The 22,388-nt window shown below is 44.5% G+C and overlaps 1 protein-coding gene across 7 annotated transcripts in view; it reads right to left on the reverse strand.

Moving 5' to 3' along the window:
* GAB3 (GRB2 associated binding protein 3) overlaps nucleotides 1–21,721 on the reverse strand; it is a 78,995-nt gene extending 57,274 nt beyond the window's left edge. For all 7 annotated transcript variants that reach the window (XR_004347957.1, XR_004347958.1, XR_004347961.1 and 4 more), the window contains exon 1: nucleotides 21,588–21,721. Coding sequence is in view for 2 of the 7 variants with exons in the window: in XM_032618852.1 (XP_032474743.1) it covers nucleotides 21,588–21,659 (72 nt within the window). In the remaining 5 variants the exon portion in view is untranslated. The remainder of the gene's footprint in view (nucleotides 1–21,587) is intronic.
* Nucleotides 21,722–22,388: the final 667 nt, after the last annotated feature.

Consider the following 22,388-nt stretch of genomic DNA (forward strand, 5'->3'; position numbering starts at 1 on the left):
CAGAGTGATTACTGTCCCTTTGTTTCAGCGGAATTGGCCCCCTGACCCCTCTGCAGCGGTGAAATCCCAAAGCTATGAAATCATTTCCTCCGCATGTGCACAGGACCCATCCGCAAGCTGCCGGCATCGCCCAGCTTTCCAACTCGGGCTGAGGGAATGAAACCTCCATTGAGCTGCACTTGGAACTGTGGGTTTTGATCCTTCAATATTACTGTCACCTGAGCCAGGGCAGTTTTCGACTCAACCTGCCCAAGGAACTGTGCAGGCCTCTTCCCCTTTGGACCTGTGGATGTGCTCCGTGCTGTCCTGACTTCTGAGCTGTTCTTGCAGGGGCCTTTTCTGTCAGGCTGCAGGAGGAACTTTAGAAACCAAGACCTGGCCAGTGAACATCAGCTGGTCTCCAGCTCGCCCTGGGACTCTAGCCTGTGCCCATCTAGCCTGTGTGCTCTGTGAGGGCAGGACTGGGGGGAGGGCTGGCTGGAAAAGCTTAACAGGAGGAATCCTCATGTTGGAACAGATCTGTATATTGACTGCAGTGGTGGCCACAGGAATCTACACGTGCAATGAAACTGCACTGAGACACACAGACACAGGCACATACAACAGGTGAAACCTACAGCAGCTCCTGTTTGTTTACAAACTCCTGGGGATCTAGTTAAGTTTCTAAATAAGTTTACAAAAAGATGCTCAATCCAAAAGAACTCAAGAAAGTACAGAAAAGGAAACCTACAGGAAGTGGGGAGCACATCAAAAGTACAAGTAAGATGCTCGATTTCAATCTAAATGCATCAATCATTACATCCAGTGGAAATGGACTCAGTACTCTGGCACAAAGATGTTCATGGAATGGTTTGCATGCAGGGGATGCCGAGATGAGCATTACCAGGCCCTGCTCGCAGGATGCACATGACGGTCTCGAGGGCCATGTGCTATGACAGAATATACCACGTGGACGAATTTGTGGATGCCGGGAAGGTTAGAGTGACAGAGGATGAAGCTAAAGAGGGGGTGGTGGCCAAATGGTGGAAGACACAGTGGGCCTGAGGGAGGGGAGGGGTCGAAGCTGAATCAGAGGCTGCTTTATGACCTGGCAGGTACTATTATTGTGTCATGTCCCCCGAATGGAACAACTTGTATTTATAATCTTGTGAAGTGATCAAGGCAGCTAATTTTCCAGAAAAAGAAGCTGGTCCTCAGAGAGATGGAGTGTTAGCTTTCCGCAGACTGTCCTGTCTCATGGAACTGTCAAAGCTGTTTCCCCGATCTAGCTCCAAAGTGGAATCTTTCTGTCCCCTCACACACAAACATTCTTCGCTGGAGTCCAGAAGACAGGGAGGGAAAGAGGCAAGAGGACTGAAGCCTGGCTCTTGTCTCATTGACTGACTTTTCATTTCCTTTTACATCTTTCTTCATCCCCCATCTTCTGACTGGAACACATTCCCCCCCACTGTGTTTTTCTTCTCCTTGTGCTGCTATTAACATACTTGGTAAATGTCAGTGCCTGTTCAGAAAACCTTCTGACTGGAGCACATTCCCCCCCACTGTGTTTTTCTTCTCCTTGTGCTGCTATTAACGGACACTTGGTAAATGTTAGTGAGTGTTTAGAAAACCTAACAACTCCATCACGGACTGCCATTTGTAAGGCCCCCAGGAATCTTGGATGTGGTCCCAGAACACGAGATGAAAGAAAGCGTTTGGTAACAACTTGGAGGTTTATAGTAACTCCCCAAGACCCACTCCTTTAAGCTCAGCTCCCATTTTCTTCCCAGTGGTGTCACCTTGAAAACACTCAGGAAGTTTGGGGTGTGGTTATGTGTTGCAAAAGGCGAACATCATTGAAAAAACAAAGAAACAAAGTGAAACAAAGTCCTGGTTAATGTTCTATTTTCTGCTGTGCTTTACTCAAGGGGGCCCCTTCTCTCCGCCTTCCACTTCCTCGCCAAGGGGGACCACAAAAGCCAGGGGACCCGAGGGCGGTGGGTCGGGAATTTCCAGGAGCCGGGATTGCTGGTGACCCTTCAGCCTGATGGCCTGTAACCTTCTGCCTGCCACCACATAGAGCCGGGACTTGTCGCAGGCGTGGAATAGCTTCCTGTGATTGTCCTGGAGACGGCCTGGCCCACGGGTTCCGCTTCCAGGCCTTGTCAAGAGAGGCAGACAAGTCCTGGATCTCTGCGATGTGGAAGGAGGAACCCTGAGGAGGACTGTTCGGCAGAGATAAGTGTGCCACTCTACGTGATGTGGACTTGACCTTCCTCGTGTACTGAGACCTAAGCGCCACTCAATGTCCTCGGTGGTTTCTCATCATTTCTGAACTGGACACTTACAAATGAAATAATATGACCCTCACACCCAAGGGTGTCCCCTTGGGACGTTCCTTTGCCACTGCTCAAGCTGAGCACACAGGGGTGAGGGCTCCTGGGACCATCTCCGAAGGAGTCCATGAACCATGAGGTGACGCCGATCCCTTGAAATGCACGATAGTAATAATAATAGGTAACACGCACGTCCCGGGAACTGGTCGAAGTGCTTTGGATGGATTAAATGAAATTATTTAACCTGCACACAGGTCCTTACAGCATTCTCTACACAGGAGGAAAGGCATGATGTGAACCAACTGGGATAGAATGAGAGTGTAGACTTGGTTACCAAGTCTAGGACAAAAGGTCTTGGAAAGGAGAAAATCTGGCCCTATCTTATACAAATGAGCTCACACTCCAGCAGGAGGCCCGCCGCTTCTTTCTCCTGAAATATGTGAATTTGGAAGGCATTCAGAAAACCCGGTCTCTTGTGTTATTAGATGTAAGGTAACTGAGGTTTAATGCTGAGAAAAATCTCTCTAAAATGTTCCCCCCGGTGCCTGGTGCCAAGAGCAAGCTCAGTCAATCTTGTTGAACAAATTAATGAATGTCTAGCTCATTCCACCTGTAATCCAAATAAATTCTGCCTGAATTAAATATTCACATTTAAATAAGGAAATGATAACAGGACTGAAAAAATAGAGGTGGGCATTGACCTAACACCGGCCTCTGGGAAGGCTTTCCAAAAACATGACACGACAGCCACACATTCATTCCTCAGAAGTGGAGCCGTCAGTGCTGTTAACACTCGTGCTACCCGTGACTCAGCTGCCGGAGGGCAGGAGGGACGGAAAGAGGAGACAGCGGGCAGGAGACGGGTCCCAGCTGGCAGGCAGCTAACGGCCCCAGAGTGATGGTTACGGGGCAGCTCATCAGCACGAAACACTGTTCTGGCTGCAGGAAGTTGCCAAAACCGCCTCCCAGCCTCTGGCCAGCACAAAACTGTGACTCAAGAGAAGCGGTTCCGCCGGGGAGCCCACAGGATGCCAGTGTTGACTTAAGCTCGAGTTTCGGCCTGGGAGAAGCTGAGCTCCCAGAGGGCACCTGCCGGCGGCAGACTCGTCCCCAGGTACCTAGAGAGGAAAAGAACAGCCTAGCTTTCAGCTTGGTTTCACGACTTGCTGGGCTCAAAGGACAGACATCTGTTAGAAGGAAGACCCCTTTATTGCTTACAGTTCAAGGCCAATTCCCTGGGCCTCCTCCCTGCTGACCCCAGTGCATTTCTGCATGCCGGGAACGCACGTGCCAATCAGGATGCAGAAACGTTTGCTGGGCGAAGTGATGAGCGCTGCCTGCTGCGTCTGGCTTTCGTCCTGTCCGCCTCACGGTCCCTCTCAGCTCCTAAAGCCTGAGGGTCTGGGTGGAGGAGAAGCCCACACCATTGTCCTCTCGTTCCTCAGTTAAGGATCTTTCACTGGCATCCTCCACAAATCTTTCTCCTATCTCGTCAAAGCTATACCCTTCCAGGAGGAGATGAGACGTCTAACCGATCTCAGGGCTCTCCATGACTTGGTTAGATTTTCCTGCTCTATTTTGGACTCTTTTCAATGAGTTTCACAGAGGGGAATTACATAAACATGTATTCAGAAATAAGTTACTTTCTTTCTCAGAAACCTCTTCGAAAGATCCAGCAGTCACATAGGCGAAAGCAAAAAGAGCACCTTGTTGTTTAAATGTGTATTTGTCTGGTGTCTCAGGAGGTTGTATATTATTTCTTATGTGTCACGTCCCTTTGTAGACCTTCTTCTATGCCCATTTTTCCATTGCAATGCCGATCCTTTCCCTAATGATTTACAAGGATTATTTCCTAGAAGTTAAGGATATAAACTCATTTGCCTTATAGGTTTATGTTGTTTTTGAAGGGCCAGTGCCTAAAATTGTGCTCAGCATGTGGGAGATGCTCAGTAAATATCTGCTGAAGGACTGAAGGAATGAATAAATGAATGAATGGAAGTGTTTTATTCTCATATAGCAAAAATCTATCTTTCCCTTTATAGTTTTTCTATCATGTTTAGAAAGGTTTTCCCCACCCCCAGATCAGATTGAGATCCTACAACATCTTCTTGTAGAAATTATATTTCATTGTCTTCCATTTAAACAACGCATCTGGAATTCGTTTGTCATGTCTCTATGAAGTGGGATTGATCTGTAGTTTTATGAATTTGCTATCAGGATTCCTGAAGAAGCTTGCATCTTTTTCTGTGCCTAAATAGTTTAAAGAGTGTGAGAGTGATCTGTTCTTTCAAGTTCAAAAGATCTCAAATATTAAAACATTCTGAGTCAAGCATCTGTCTCGGAGGTAATTTCACTTCTTTCATATTTACCTCATAATATTGACCAAAATAACATTTTAGGGTGTAAGACTGTGAAGTGTGTACTTCTTTCCAGCAAGGCCATGTGAGAGTTCTCCTTTGGTGTGAAAATTTCGGTGGAGTTAAATTACAGTTTAAACTTCAGTTTAATTTCTAGTTGCACCATGCTCAGGGCTCAAGACCCCAAACCACAGATTTCTCGTCAGCACTAAAAGCCACAGTGTAACAGACTTGCTTCTTGTGAAATAGGAACTGGTGGTGATAAACCGAAACAACCACGGAAAAGGAGGCCTGGGAGGGGACAGCAAAGCAGCCCACGAGGGGACCTAGCTGGCGTGCTGGTATAAAGCAGGCTCAGTTCTCATGTGGAAAGAAGGCAAAGTAAGCACAGCGGGATGCATCGTGAGGCTCTACCTGGAGGGAGACAGACAAGAAAATAGGGTGCTCCATTGCAGAAGGAACGCGACTTTGGTCCCTGGCAGGATACAACAGGTGTGGAGGCCCGCCGGCCAGGGCTGCCCAGCATGCCTTGGGGCTTGGCTACACAGGGCCTCTGGGCTCATCCAGCCTGACACAAGATAATAAAGAAGTATTTTCCTACATTTTCTTTTAATCTTTTATGTTGAATTATTCCATGCATATAATTGCGAGAAGCCAAACAACTCACAAAAACTATAAAGGAACCAATTTCCAGATTTGCTTACAAAAGATAAAAAATATCTGCGTGGCAAGAGACCCCCTGAACAAAGTTGAGATGATGAATTTGTAGGCAGCTACAACTGGATAAACAAAATACATAAAGAGCTTCTGTGAAAACACTCCGATAAATGTAAATGACCTGACCACCTGGAGGATGACACTTCCACACTCTGAGATTTGGAAGCCCCTGGAAGGAGCAGATTTAGGGAGACTACATTGCCCTGAGGCCTCCGCTCTCTCTTGTTGCTGTGAGTGTGCTTTTATTTTGGAGAATGATAAACTTTACCCTTCATTTCACTCAGACTTGTAAATGAGATGAGGGAAATGGAACTCAAAGAATCACAACAAAGTACCTTTGGATGGAGATTTACTTTCTTCCTTTCTGATTTTTAGCCATTATACATAGTGATGTTAACATCCATGAACATACATCCTTGTGCAAAGGTTTGAAAATTTTGTGCTAATCTGATGGGCAAAGGTATCACATTGTTAATTAGCAATTTTTGGTTATATGACTTGGGGCCATTAGTTTCTTCTTCTATGAAATGCTTATTTTCTCTCAGAAAATGAAAACATATGAGTGTTGACTGTTACAATCTAGAGGCAGGTGGGTCCATAGACAGGGGGGTGGTAGCAGCTACCAGCTTCCAATGAAAAAAGAACAAGATGCCACAATGGCTTTCTTTCTCCACTCTGGCTCTAGGTTCTGAACAGGTGGGAACTTACATCCTGAGAAGGACCTGAGGAAAGGTGGGAACTTATTTCCTTCCCTGTCAGGCCCAAATCTGGAGGTGGGTGTCACTTGATTCCTGGTGACCTTACACTGCAAATCAATAAAATGCTTCCCTCTCCTTTGCTTTCAGCTACCCAAAGATCATGACAGATTGGCTGAAGGACAAATTGCAAACAAAAAGGTGAAATTTACCAGTAAGAAAAGTAAGGTCCAGTCCCCGGGCCTCAACAAAGCAAAACATCGACAGCACAAGCAGAGACTGGAGGAAAGAGATCTCAGCAAGAGCACAGAGGAAAACGCAGTTCTCTCGACAGGAAGCCAGGCGGGTGTGAGTCAGCGGTGGGGTGGCCGCCAGCCCCGAGCCAGGGGGACCCCCAGCCTCCAGGCGGGGAGGGGGCAGCTGGCTCCGCTCGGCCTGGCGCTCTGATCCCAGGAGTGCACTCAGTCCTGGTAGCAGCTCGGAGGAGGTGGATGGATGGCCTGAGAACCTGGAAGGAATGGCGGCATCGACCGGCCACCCTCACACCGGACGCCAGCGGGGCTCCCAGGTGAACAGAGCGAGGTGTGTTCCGTGTAATCTCAAGAGGTAACAACACCGGGCTGGATTCTCCCAGTCGGAGCTGTCACACGATTCTTTGGGAATTGTGTTTATGTAACCGGTTTCCTGTTGCTGGAACTGTCCGGATAACAAGTGATCGCTCAAAAACGTGGCCAGTATGTAACGAGATGACCACTGACACCCTTTCCAATCACTGAAGTTTACGGAACTGCACTGCGATCAGGCTTACAGACCACCCTGCTCAACGGCCCCTGTCTCTCTCAGACGTTTTAATCAAGCAGTCGAGAAGCCCCAGTGGTTATTTCTCTAAAATCATTCTCATATTCTTCCTTTTTGCTGCCCTCCCATTAATACCCTTTGTTTTCCAGTCTCCCTCACAGCTGGAATACAGACTCCGATGGTCTCTCCTGCCAGATCGTAAAGCAAAAGGATGACAAGCTCCAAGACTTAAATTCTTGGCTCGAAGCACGGTTGGAAAACTAGGCTTTCTATGATAGTGCTAAGACTCTCTTCTAGCTTACGTGCGCAGGCTGAGGTCACCCACAACGACCCTGGGCTTAACACTGCAAGTTGCTGACTTATTCCACCGGGTCTTATAAGTGAAACAAAGGGCACGCTTCGAAAAGACTGGACCTGGAGGGTTGGAACGGGGACATTTGATGGCGTTTGGCTGAATCTGAGCCCCACTGGGAGGACCACCAAGGAGTCAGACTCCTCGGGAAGGAAGGTTTCGATCACCTCACCAGGCCAACAATGCTGATCAGCTAAGGCATTGTCTTTCCCCTTTCTTTTCCCTACTGTTTTCTGTAGGATGGGTTGGTGGCAGTGAACTCGAGCTAAGTGGCATCGTTCAGCCTGTCAGGCACCCGCAGTAGTGATAGCAGGTTTCTCACCAGAACTAGTTCTGAGTTGTGGTTTGGGGTGTTTTTTCCTGGCTGTTTAACCTCAAAGCTGGTTCTCCAGCCCTCTCACCATTTCTGTCAGAGACCCAATATCATCCTGATCAGCTCTTTTTCTGCTTAAATCAGTCAGGATCAGCTTCTGTTGCTTGCAAATTAAAACCCTGACTAGTACAACATCTACAAAGAGTGTGTGGTCAGTCCAAGTTTCCTCATCTCTAAAACACGCCAAAACTGAATGAAGAAATAACAAATATAAAAGGAGAAATTAAAGTTAGAAAAATTAAAAAGTAGGACTTATTAATAATCAAAAAACGGGTTCACTGCCAAAACAAAAATCAATAAAACAGAAAACCAACTAACCTAACCAACAGGGGAAAAAGGAACAGAGCACAAATTCACAATGGCAAGGAAGCAATACCTGAGAAGAGTAAAGACAATTTAAAAAATCATAAAAGCATTTCATAAAATTATATGTGATGAATTTGATGGCCTGGATGAAACAGACACTTTTCCAGGAAAAGTATAATTTATAAAACTGACTCAGGGAGAGACAGACTAAACAGACCAATTTCCATAAAAGAAATAGAGTTGACAAAGATCTAAACACACACAAAAAAGCAACAGATACAGTTTAGAGGGGAATTCTGCCAAAATTTTAAAGGGCTGTTAATTCCAACTCTACTTAAAATATTCTAGAATATGGCAAACTTCCAAATTTTTATATGACCCAAGTATAACATTTATGCCAAAATCTGCTAAAGATTGTACAGAAATAAATAAAGCCAAATTTAAAGCCAAAGACCAATCTCACTTATGAATGTTGATGCAAATATCCAATATAAAATATTAGTATGAATAATCCAACAACACAATGAAAAATACACCTTGTCCAACTGGGGCTTATTCCAGAAATGTAAAGGTGGTCTAATATTAGATAATCTATTAATAGAATTCATTGCTTTGCTAGATTTAATGAAAAAGTCATATGACCATCACTAGAAATGCTGAAAAACTTCTTAATAAAATTCAACAATGACTTCTGATTTAAAAAAAACTCAGTAATACAGGAATTGTAGAATATTTCACTAACATAAAGAAAATATATTCTCCTAGCCCCAAAGTCAATATTTTTCTTTCTTTTTTTTTAAGGTATTTAAAAAGAAAATTGTTTTAAGATTTTTTTAAAAAATTATTCTTCGGCTGTGTTGGGTCTTCATTGCTGCACATGGGCTTTCTCTTTAGTTGTGGAGAGCGGGGGCTACTCTTTGTTGCGGTGCTTGGGCTTCTCATTGTGGTGGCTTCTCTTGTTGTGGAGCCTGGGCTCTAGGTGCGCGGGCTTCAGTAGTTGTGGCTCGCAGGCTCAGTAGCTGTGGCTCGTGGGTTCTACAGCACAGGCTCAGTAGTTGTGGTGCATGGGCTTCATTGCTCTGCGGCATGTGGGATCTTCCCAGACCACGGCTCGAACCCGCGTCCCCTGCATTGGCAGGCGGATTCTTAACCACTGCGCCATCAGGGAAGCCCTCTTTCTTTTTTTAAAGAGCAGCTTTTTTAAAGTATAATTGGCACACAAAGAACTGTACATAACTAATGTGTACAATTTGATGAGTTTGACATATGTAGACACCTGTGAAATCATCACCACAGTCAAAGTAGTAGACATATCCATCACCTCCCAAAGTCTTCCTGTGTTCCTTTGTGTGTGTGTCAATGTGTGTGCAGTAAGAACACATACATGACATCTACCCCTCTAACAACTTTTAAGTGCATAATATAGTATTGTTGGCTGTTGGCTTTATGCTGTACAGCAGATCTCTAGAAATAATTTATCTTGTATAACTGAAACTTTATACCAATACAGGCCAGCAATTCCACTGGTGGGTATATGCTCAAAAGAATTGAAATCAGGATCTCAAAGAGATATCTGTCCTCCCATGTTCATCCATCAGAACATTGTTTACAAAGCCAAGACATGGAAACAATCTGTGTTGGATGAATGCATAAAGAAAATGTGGTATGTCCATACAATGGAATATTATTAAGCCTTAAAAAAGGCAATCCTGCCATTTGTGACATATGGATAAACCTGGAGGACATTATGTTAAGTGAGATAAGCCAGACAAAAATGGACAAATACTGCATGATTCCACTTATATGAGGTCCCTAGAACAGTCAAACTCATAGAAGCAGAGAACTGGATGGTGGTCACTGGGGGACAGGGGGAGAAGGAAATGGGGATTTGTTGTTCAATTGGTATAAACTTCTAATATTTTTCTTAACAGGAAAACATTGAAGGCATGCCTATAAAAGTCAAGATCAAAATAAGCTTGCCCATTGTCAATACTACTGTTTCACATTGGGGTGTTAACCAACACATTTGGACAAGAGGAAAAAAATCAAGATACATAAGAATTGAAAAAGGAAGTGGTAAAACTCTTTCTATTTTGGGGACTTCCCTGGTGGTCCAGTGGCTAAGCTCCAAGCTCCTGATGCACGGGGCCCAGGTTCCATCCCCAGTCGGAGAACTAGATCCTGCATGCCACAACTAAGACCTGGCGCAGGCAAATAAATTAAAAAAAAAAAAACTCTTTCTTTTTTGGATGACATGAAATCCCCAAAGAAGAATCAACTGAAAAACTACTACAAAAAGTAAGAGAATTCAAAGGTAAGAGGATAGAATATTAATATGTTGGAATTATATTGGACCCAATTTTGTGCATCTTGGCGCCACCTGCCTTCCAGGCCCAGCTGCTCACTCAGTGGGGAGCCATGGCCTCTGCTGAGAGACCCTCCCACCCTTCCCAGGCCCGAGCCAGTGAACCCTCAAATACTCCAGTTCCTTCCACCACTTCTGGATTCAGATGAGACACCAGGTCAAAAAACACTGGCTTTCCCAGTGGCTGCCCCAAAAGGCACTGAGAGACAGGAGCCGTAAGGGAACTGGAAGATACATTTATCTCCCTTCTTTGTTGCAAAAGACGGTTTCAAGGTGAATCGGTTCTACAGAGCCTGTCCAAATCCATCCAAATATCCCAACCAGTGGCTGTGTTTTCTCACGAAGCTATGGCCAACTCAGTAACACACGAATTTGCACATTCTTTCCTTTCTTCCTTTTTCCCATCACTCTCACTGCACTGAGATTACAACCCCAACAAAGCCTTGGCAAAGAAGCCTTGGCGCAAGTTCTGTTTTCTAAGGAATTCAGGTGAAGACAGAAACCAACAGCCCTGTGAATACAAACAAACAAACAAACAAAAAACCCCAAACAGGCATAAGCCTAATAAGAATTGTGTAAAGACCAATGTGAAAAAAACATAAAAGCTGACTTGGATAGAAAGGCTCCACACCATAATGTCAGTTCTAAGTTAATTTAAAAATCTAACTTAACTCTCCTCCCCAGTAATAACAGGTTTTGTTTTGAAATTAAGCAAGCCGATTCTCAAGTTCATGTGGGAAAATTAAATCAAAACTAGCCAAACTAAACTCTAAAAACTCTTAAAACTCTATAACTCTAAAAACTCCAAAAAAAGAACAATAAAGGGGGACTAGCCATATCACTAGTCAAATCAACTGTAAAACCTCTATAATGAAAACAGCTTAATAATGGCACATGAATTGACAGAGGGAGCAATGGAAGTTGAACCAGAAACTGAAACAAAAATAAATGTGGTATTTGTCTTTCTCTTTCTGACTTACTTCACTCTGTATGACAGACTCTAGGTCTATCCACCTCATTACAAATACTGTATGCTAACACATATATATGGAATTTAAGAAAAAAAAAGGTCACGAAGAACCTAGGGGTAAGACGAATAAAGACACAGACCTACTAGAGAATGGACTTGAGGATACGGGGAGGGGGAAGGGTGAGCTGTGACAAAGTGAGAGAGTGGCATGCACATATATACACTACCAAACGTATAACAGATACCTAGTGGGAAGCAGCCGCATAGCACAGGGAGATCAGCTCAGTGCTTTGTGACCACTTAGAGGGTTGGGATAAGAAGGGTGGGAGGGAGGGAGATGCAAGAGGAAAGAGATATGGGAACATATGTATATGTATAACTGATTCACTTTATTATAAAGCAGAAACTAACACACCATTGTAAAGCAGTTATACTCCAATAAAGATGTAAAATAAATAAATAAATGTGGGAATTTCATATATAATAAGGAAGGACAGTATCTCAAATCAGTGGGGATACAGATGAACTTTTTAATAAGTAGTGCAGGCAAAACTGTACAGCCATTTGGAAAAAAATAAAGTCGGATCCATTCCTTACATCTGCACCAGGATAAACTCCAAATGGATCCCAAATCTCAATGCAAAAAACAAAACAAAACACACAGTCCAGGGCTCTTTTCTGCTGCCATCCAGCTGCCTGCCCCAGACTCGGCACCCAAGTGCCCTAAGCGCTGAGTAGGTGACCTCCCTGGGGAAGAATGGCCGTGGGCCTTGCCTGAAGGGCGAGAAATGTGCCAAGTCGCTGCCCTGATGGGGCCACACCCAAAGGCAACCACCCCCGCAGTGCAGCCACACTGGAGTCCCAAGCCTTTGGTGGGATGGAGCTGAGGGTCACACTTTCAAGTCAACCCAGGTTTTGGAGACCCCATCCCCGGCCACGTGCAGGCACTTGGGTCTCCCCTGTAGACCCCCATGCCCTCAATAAACCTGAACACTCAGGGAAGAAAATGAATAAAACAAAACAAGGGGCTTCCCTCGTGGCACAGAGGTTAAGAATCCGCCTGCCAATGCAGGGGCCACGGGTTTGAGCCCTGATCTGGGAAGATCCCACATGCCGTGGAGCAACTATGCCCGTGTGCCACTACTACTGAGCCTGCGTGCCACAACTACTGAAGCCTGTGTTCTAGAGCCCGTGCTCCGAACAAGAGAAGCCACCACAGTGAGAAGCCTGTGCACCACAACAAAGGGTAGCCCCCGCTCACTGCAACTAGAGAAAGCCCACGCGCAGCAATGAAGACCCAACGCAGCCAAAAAATAGATAAATAAAATAAATTAATTAAAAACAAACAAACAAAACCATACAAGCACCAGAAGAAACCACAGGTGAATTCCTTTAAAACCAGGGAGGGGGAAAAGGCCTTCCTAAATCTGACTGAGAATCCAGAAGCTGTAAAAGAAAATACTGACACATTCTACTACATACACTTTTTCCCTTTGCGCACACACACACACACAACATAAGCAGAGTCAAAATACAAGTGACAAACTGGGGAAACGTATACAAATCTCTTCTCACAAAGGACTTATCACCCCTCAGAAACTGCGACTAAAAAGACCAACATGTCAAGAAATGTTCAACCTCCCTCCGAATAAAAGAACTGCAAATTGAAACGACGCAGAAATACCATTTCTCACCTATCAGATGGCAAAAATCCCCAAGTTGAACAACACATGCTGGAAGGAATGCAAAATGGAACATTCGTTAATGTCTACTATGTGTATAGATTCATAGCCCCAGCAATCCCAGCTCTGGGAATCATACAGATATACCTGCACAAGTACAAAATGTCACATATACCATGCGACTAGTTGTGGCAATGGATGCAAAATCAAAAGAGCAGAAACAACTCAGGTGTCCAAAATAGGGAACTGGTTGAATAAACATGCTACAGCCACACAGCAGGACATTGTACAGCTGTCAAAAAATAGTGAAGATCTCTGGTCACTGACATGGGCAGAATTCTAGAACAAAATTTTTTTTTGAGAATTTTCAAGATCTACTCTCTTAGCAACTTTCATATATACAATTCGGTGTTACTAGCTATAGTCGAGATGCTGTATATTATATCCTTAGGACTTATTTATTTTATAACTGCAAGCCTGGACCTTTGGACCACCTTCTTCCATTTCACCCCCCAACCGCCATCCCCCACCAATCTTTCCTCTGTATCTTTGAGTTCCTGTTCAACTTTTTTGTTTTTTAAGATTTTACATAAAAGTGAGATCACACGGCATTTGTCTTTTTCCCTGTCTGACTTACTTCACTTAGCATAATGCCCTCAAGTTCCATCCATGTTGCTGCAAAGGGCAAGATGTCATTCTTTCTTATGGCTGAGTAATATCCCACTGTATGTATATGTATGCACCACATCTTTTTTTTTTTTTTTTTTTGCGGTACACAGGCCTGTCATTGCTGTGGCCTCTCCCACTGCAGAGCACAGGCTCCGGACGCGCAGGCTCAGCGGCCATGGCCCACAGGCCCAGCCGCTCCGCAGCATGTGGGATCCTCCCGGACCGGGGCACGAACCCGTGTCCCCTGCATCGGCAGGCGGACTCAACCACTGCGCCACCAGGGAAGCCCTGTACCACATCTTTATCCATTCATCTGTTGATGGGCACTTAGGTTGCTTCCACACCCACCTTGAATATTGTAAATAATGCTGCAATGAACATGGGGGTGCAGATATCTTTTCAAGTTAGTGTTTTCGTTTTCCTTGGATAAATATCCAGAAGTGGAACTGGTTGATCACATGGTAGTTCTATTTTTAATTTGGGGGGGAATCTCCATACTGTTCTCCGTAGTGGCTGCACCAATTTACATTCTCACCCGCAGTGCAGGAGGCTTCCCTTTTCTCCACACCCTCTCCAGCATCTGTTATTTGTGGCCTTCGTGATGGTGGCCATTCTCACGGGGGTGAGGGGACATCTCACTGCAGTTTTGATTTGCTTTTCCCTGATGATTAGTGATGTTGAGCATCTTCTCATGTGCTTGTTGACTGTATGTCTTCTTCTTTTTTTTTTTATTGGAGTATGATTGCTTTACAATTTTGTGTTATCTTCTGCTGTACAGCAAAGTGAATCAGCTATATGTATACATATGTCCCCTCTTTTTTAGATTTACTTCCCATTTAGGTCACCACAGATCTCTGAGTAGAGCTCCCTGTGCTTGTCTGTATGTCTTCTTAAATGAACAGACTAAGATATAGAATGGGATACTGTGTAAGAAAGTGGGGCATAAGAAGCTATGTACAGGGCTTCCCTGGTGGCGCAGCGGTTGAGAGTCCGCCTGCTGATGCAGGGGACATGGGTTTGTGCCCCAGTCCGGGAAGATCCCACATGCCGCGGAGTGGCCGGGCCCGTGAGCCGTGGCCGCTGAGCCTGCGTGTCCGGAGCCTGTGCTCTGCAACGGGAGAGGCCACAGCAGTGAGAGGCCCGCGTACCGCAGATAAAATTTAAAAATTTAAAAAAGAAGCTATGTACATATGTCCTCGTATTTATAGAAAGAAATACTGGAAGTGTGAAGGAAAAAACTAAGAAAAATGGTTACTTGAAGGCTAAGGGCAATTAAGATGGATGAAGACAGAGGTGAGGGTGAGATTTTTCATTTTTGAATCATGTAAGTGTGATACTTATTCAATAACAGTTTAAAAGCTGAGATAAAAGCAGAAGAAGCAACTGAACAAAATTGCCCCAAAAAAGACCCATGAAAGGATTTAAGACTTAGGTTGCAATTAAAATCATGCTGTACAAACATAAATACAAATGTCCTTTATATATGAAAAGACGCCCAACCTCACTCATAAAGAAATTCAGTTAAAATAAAATACCATTTATCAACTATTGACTTTACAAAGATCAAAACGTTTGATAATACACTATATTTGGGGCATTGCAGAGAGACAAGCACTTTGATATCTATTGGCATTTTACATTCACATACACTTTGACTAAGAAATTCCACTTCTAAGCATTTTTTTACAAGCAGAATTAATTGCATATGACTACACAGACCAATGTACAAAGATATTCATGGCAGCATTGTTTATAGTAGCATGGGACTGGACACAAGAAAAGGTCTATCATAGTAGCTCCATACAGTGAAATATTATGAAGTTGTTAAAGATAATGAGAAAGATCTCTATGTGCTGATATGGAACAATCCCCAAAATATACTAAGAAAGAGGGTTATAAAATAGTGAATATAGTATACTACCATTTGTTCAAAAAATATGCTTGTATATGCATGGAATATATCTGGAAGGAAAATCCGCAATGCTTGCAGCTGGAGGGGGAAACTTACTTTTCACTGTATATACTTTGATATGCTTTGATTTTGAATCATATGCATATATTCCTTAAAAATACACTCTCTCTGGCAACATATAATGAAAATATATAGAGAGGAAGGACTCTTCAACAAATGGTGTTGAATCAGTTGATTAACTATTTGTAAAATACAGTGAGTACAATAAATACTAACTGAAGAACATGAAAACACTAGTTAGAAAAGGTATCTGCACCCCTATATTCATTGCAGCATTCTTTACAACAGGCAAGATTTGGAAACAACCTAAGTGCCCACTGATGGATGAATGGATAAAGATGTGTATACATACACAATGGAATATTACTCAGCCATGAAAAAGACTGAAATCTTGCCATTTGCAACAACACGGATGGCCCTAGAGGGTATTATGCTAAGTGAAATAAGTGAAAGACAAATACCAAATACCATATGATTTCACTCATATGTGGAATACAATAAACAAATCAAACAAAACATACAAAAACAAACACATAGATACAGAGAAGAGAGTAGTGGTTACCAGCATTATGCTAATGTCAAAATCAGAGAAAGATAGTACAAAAGAGAAAAACTACAGATCAATATCCTTCATGAACAAAGTCACAAATACCCTCAGTAAAATATTAGCAAATTAAATCCAGCAATACATGAAAAGGGGCTTCCCTGGTGGCGCAGTGGTTAAGAATCCGCCTGCCAATGCAGGAGACACAGGTTTGAGCCCTGATCCGGGAAGATCCCACATGCTGTGGAGCAACTAAGCTAAGCCCATGTGGCACAACTACTGAGCCTGTGCTCTAGAGCCCGCAAGCCACAGCTACTGAGCCCATGTGCCACAACTACTGAAGCCTGCGCGCCTAGAGCCCGTGCTCCCAACAAGAGAAGCCACCGCAATGAGAAGCCCGTGCACCGCAACGAAGAGTAGCCCCCGCTGGCCGCAACCAGAGAAAAGCCCGCGTGCAGCAACTAAGACCCAATGCAGCCCAAAATAAAATAAAATAAATTTATTTTAAAAAAACAAAAACATGAAAAGGATAAAACATCACAACCAAGTGAAGTTTATCCCAGGAACTCAAAGCTGGCTCCAGATACAAAAATCCATCAGAATAATTCACCATAGTAACAGACAAAAAAAAAAAAAAAAGAAAATGCATATTATTATTTTTACACATGCAAGAAAGGCACTTAACAAATCCAATTCACGATAAAAAGTTTCAGCAAGCTAGCAATACAAGGGAAGTTCAGCCTGAGAAAAGGCACCCACAAAAAGCCTACGGCTAAGGTACTTAAAAGGTGAAAGACTAAATGCTTTCCCCCTTAGATCAAGAAAAATCAAGGATGTCTGTTCTCATCATTTTTATACAATATTGATAGTATTGAAAGTTCAAACTATAAATAAGTGAGTTTAGCAAGGTTGCAGAATACAAGGTTCATAAACAAAAATCAACTGACAAACGAATTCTAAAACTGGTATGGAAAAGCAAACGACCAACAATAGCCAAAACAACTCTGAAAAGAAAAACTAAGTTGGAGGGCTAAAATTGCCTGCTTTCAAGAATTACTATAAAGTTCTTGTCATCAAAACAGCATGGTGTTAGCATAATGATGAACAAAGACATAAAGGGAACAGACTAGAGAACACAAAAATACTTACATAAATATGACCAATTGATTTAAAAATTTTTTTAACATCTTTATTGGAGTATAATTGCTTTACAATGGTGTGTTAGTTTCTGCTTCATAATAAAGTGAATCAGTTATACATATACATATGTCCCCATATCTCTTCCCTCTTGCGTCTCCCTCCCTTCCACCCTCCCTATCCCACCCCTCTAGGTGGTCACAAAGCACTGAGCTGATCTCCCTGTGCTATGCGGCTGCTTCCCACTAGCTATCTATTTTACGTTTGGTAGTGTATATATGTCCATGCCACTCTCTCACTTTGTCACAGCTTACCCTTCCCCCTCCCCATATCCTCAAGTCCATTCTCTAGTAGGTCTGTGTCTTTATTCCCATCTTACCCCTAGGTTCTTCATGACCTTTTTTATATTTTTCTTAGATTCCATATATATGTGTTAGCATACGGTATTTGTTTTCTCTTTCTGACTTACTTCACTCTGTATGACAGACTCTAGGTCCATTCAAGTTGCAAAAGTAATTCAATGGAATAAAGACAGTTTGTTCAATAAGTGTAATTGGTTTGCAAGAAAATGAATCACAACATGAATGTTACACCTTGTACCAAATTTTTAACTGAAATGAATCATTGGTCTAAAGTGTAAAACTATAAAGTTTTTAGGAGAAAAAACATAAGAGAAAACCTTCAGGATCTAGGGTTAGGCAAGAATTCTTAGATTTGACGGTAAACGTGATCCATAAAAGAAAAACCGACAAATTGGACTTAATCAAAACTTTAAAATCTTTGTTCTATAAAAGATACTGTAAAGAGAAAGAAAAGACAAACTATAGCCTGGTAGAAAATATTTGCAAATTATATACCCAACAAAGAACTTGTATTCAGAGATAAAAGTAGTACCTGGATCTTAGTGTTGTTTTGAAGATTAAATGAGATAATTCAAGTAAAGTCTTTAGTGTAGTGTCTGGCACATACAACCACTCAATAAATGTGAATTATTATAATTTTATTATCATCATTGTTACAGCATTCTTTAAAGTTGAGAAAATAAAAGCAAGATAACTGTTCATCAACAGAGAAATTGTTAAAATATATTATGTCTATGACCAGGAATGTTACGCAATGGTTTAAAAGAATGAAGCAAATCTATACGTACTAACTTGGAAAGATGTCCAGGATTGTTGTGAAAAAAGAAAATCGCAGGACAGTTTGTATAGTATGATCTCATTTGTGCAAAAAGAAAATTGTATCTTCTTCGAAATTTTTAAAGAATAACACTAACCAAACTTCTAACAGTTGTCATCCCTAGGCAGGGGCATGGAAGGGAATGAGGAGGGATGCACAGGAAGGGTAGGATGTGGGGAAAATTAAAGAGGGTCTTTCACTTTTTACTGTATTTATTCCTAGATCATTTGGCTGTTTATAAGAATAAGTTTGTATATTTGTGAAAGAAAAAACAGAAAAGAATCAACCATCTTTTAAAAGAGCAGTAATTCACCTGTCAGAATGGCAAAAAGTCTACAAACAATAAATGCTGGGGAGGGTGTGGAGAAAAGGGAACCCTCCTACGCTGTTGGTGGGAATGTAGACTGGTGCAGCCACTATGGAGAACAGTATGGAGGCTCCTTAAGAAAGTAGAAATAGAGCTACCATATGATCCAGCAATCCCACTCCTAGGCATATATCTGGAAAAGATGAAAAGTCTAATTCAAAAAGATACATGCGCCCCAATGTTCATAGCAGCACTATTCACAGTAGCCAACACATGGAAACAACCTCAATGTCTGTTGACAGACGAATGGATAAAGAAGATGTGGTACGTATATCTACAACAGAATATTACTCGGCCATAAGAAAGAATGAAATATTTGCAGCAACATGGATGGACCTAGAGATTATCATACTAAGTGCAGTAAGTCAGAGAAGGACAAATACCATATGATTTCACTTATATGTGGAATCTAAAAAAAAAATACCAATGAACTTACAAAACAGAAATAGACTCACAGACGTAGAAAACAAACTTATGATTACCAAAGGGGAAGGGTAGGGGATAAGTTAGTTCAGGATTAGTAAATACACACCACTATATATAAAATAGATAAACAACAAAGACCTACTGTATGGCACAGGGAACTATATTCAATATCTTGTAATAACCTATAGTGAAGAAAATCTGAAGGTGTACAGCTGAAAGTAACACAATATTGTAAATTAACTATAGTTAAATTTGAAATGTAAAGAGCAGTGATAAAACTATCTTTCATAGATTCGAGAATGAAACACCAGCTTACCTCGGACTGAAGGACTTACCTAAATACAGACTTAGCTTCCATCTGTGGTTTACAAACATTAACAGAGAGCTACTTGGCTGGCAGCGCAAAGAACTAAGTTATTGCCCTAGTTGTGCCACTAAGTAGCTTCGTTATGTCATTGTGTAACACATGTGAGACTCTGGACTTCTGGAGGACAGGGGTAAAGTCTCTTTTGCTCTCTCTAGCCAATGGCATAGGGCCTGGTTCAGAGTTGGTGCTCAATTAAAAGGAAGACGGAATGAGCACTCCCGACAGGATCTGCGTGAAAAGCGGCTTGTGAGCACTGACAAATGATCGCCATCTAGTGGCAGTACGGGATTCCTGCAGAACTTAGAGACAAGCGGAAACTGACTATGGGGTGTGTTTCAGGGACTCCTTTCAACCAAAGAGCATCGACTGTCGAAACGACTATGTCCCTCATTATAAAAAGTTCCCAACCATAGCCTGAGAGGCCCAGGTTTATGTCTTGGAGTGTTGGTAAGATGACATCTAGGTAGTCTTGTGTCCTAAGTCTCCTCCTTCACCACCCCATCACATGCCCCACATGCCTATAAGCTGTGCAAAGTCCACGCCTGCCACACCTCCACTGCACCTCAAGAGAACGAAGCACATGTAATAAGAGGTACGGACACCCATGCCTTCCCGAGGTGGATGAAGTACTAATAAAGTTTCCTAAGCCAGTCTGGTCAGGACAAGATAGAAAACAGGATTGGAAAAAAATCTGCCACGAACTTTGCAGTCCAGGTTCAGCACCTTCCTGCATCATCTGACAATTTGCCGTAAACATTTAAGATGTCTCACATTCCGAAGGGCAACAAGGAAAGCCACCTCGAGCTGGCTTTGTAAGTGCTGCGCTCTGTGACAGACCCTCACCTGAATATCGTGAGTCTTCAAAGCAGATGCACCGTTAGCGAAGCAGCTGGGTGCCTTAGAGGCTGAGTAATAGTGGACCTCGTGTCTATAGACTCGGGGACTCAAAAAGAATGATGAAGGTAAACAGTGGTAGTAATCAGAAGAATCTAGGTGTGTCTACATCTATGGCATCTACACGCTAAGTGGAACATGCCTCTAAAACGCTGCTCAGCAGAACAAACGGCAAAAAACTTCTTAAAGAGGGCTTCCCTGGTGCCACAGTGGTTGAGAATCTGCCTGCCAATGCAGGGGACACGGGGTTCGAGCCCTGGTCTGGGAAAATCCCACATGCCGCGGAGCAACTGGGCCTGTGAGCCAAAATTACTGAGCCTGTGCGTCTGGAGCCCGTGCTCCGCAACAAGAGAGGCCGCGATAGTGAGAGGCCCGCGCACCGCGATGAAGAGCGGCCCCCGCTCGCCGCAACTAGAGAAAGCCCTCGCACAGAAACGAAGACCCAACACTGCCATAAATTAATTAATTAATTAATTTAAAAAAGAAAAAAACTTCGCAAAGAGTCGCAAGAGACGGACACTATGGAGAAAGGGGTCTGAGCAGCTGTACGTTGCTTGTCCCGAGGACGCGGGTGGACATAATGAATGTTCGATCTGTGGCTCGTACATTTAAGGTGTGCTCTCCCGAGTGCCCCTTGTCTCATCCTAGCAAAAGTCCATGGTTACCCGAGGTTCTCGAAAAGCGCAGTGTCCGCAGAAAAGAGAAGCTGAGAAGCGACACCCTGAGGAAGGCTGCGGACGGTCGTGTCCGACGACAGCTCCGCGGGAAGACGGTGCTCGCGACGCCGGGGGAAAGCGGAGCCTCCGCACCCGCCCCGTGCAGGCGGCACGTCCCGGGGTCCCCGTCCCTCTCCCCCACCGCGGCACGGCGACAGGGCCGCTCTTTCGGGAGGTTCCGCCGGCCGCCCCCGCACCGAGACGGGCGCCCGGGCTCGCCCCACCCGCCTCCCTCCCGTCGGCTCGGCGCGCTCTGGCTCGACGTGCGATCTCGCTTTCCGTCCGCCGGCCTCGCCCGCAGCCCGAGCGCGGGGCTCCCGGGCCACTCCGAGGCCACCCTGCGGCCACCTGGGGCCCCGAGGACGCGCGGCGACGCCCCTACTCACGTAGCGCTGCAGCTTCCTCTCGGGGGGCGACTTGACGAGCCAGCCCGTGCACACGGCGTCGCCCGCGCTCATCGTGCCGCGCTTCCTCCGGCTGGGCCGGCGTCCGCGGCGGGAGGAAGTCGGCGGGGATGCCGGCGGGGCGGGCCCAGCGCCTCCCGCCCGCCCGCCCGCCCGCGCTCCCAGCGCCGCCCCCGCGGCCCCGCGACCCCCGTCCGGAGGGGACGGGCGCCACCCCCGGCCTCGGGCAGGAAAGCCCTGCGAGCCAGAGCCAGTCCCCCGCCGCCCTCGCCCCCGCCCGCGGTCAGCCGCGTCTGAAGGGCTAGTGCCCGGGCCTCGGGGTCACGAGAGCCGAAATCTAGACCCCGCACCTGCGATGTCAATGCTTAGGGATGAAGAAAAGCCTGACTGCCCCTCGACTTCCCGTTTCCACTTGGTGGTTTGCAAATTACTGCTTCTGCTGTGCCCCTCCCCCAAAGATCTCTTTATCCGGTGATGAGCTCTGCAGCAAAACTAAATCCAAATCATCCGTAATCAAAAGGTTCAAAACTGGAAGTGCTGTTTGCAGTCTCTTTGACCCGAAGGCTTTAAAACATGGATCCAAGAATGATGGTGCAGGCGGTGTGCTGAGCCCGGTAAGTAACAGCCACGCACACGACACTTACACAGACATGCGGCTGCAGGGCCGGTGAGTGTGCACACCCCTGGACAGGCGTTAGCTCCCTGGATCCATGCACATTATCAAGTGGGCTTGATCATGGTCTCAGTTGTGCGGGTGAGTAAAATGAGAAACAGGATCATATC

Source organism: Phocoena sinus, chromosome X (genome assembly GCF_008692025.1).
Source record: "Phocoena sinus isolate mPhoSin1 chromosome X, mPhoSin1.pri, whole genome shotgun sequence".
Taxonomy (NCBI): Eukaryota; Metazoa; Chordata; class Mammalia; order Artiodactyla; family Phocoenidae; genus Phocoena; species Phocoena sinus.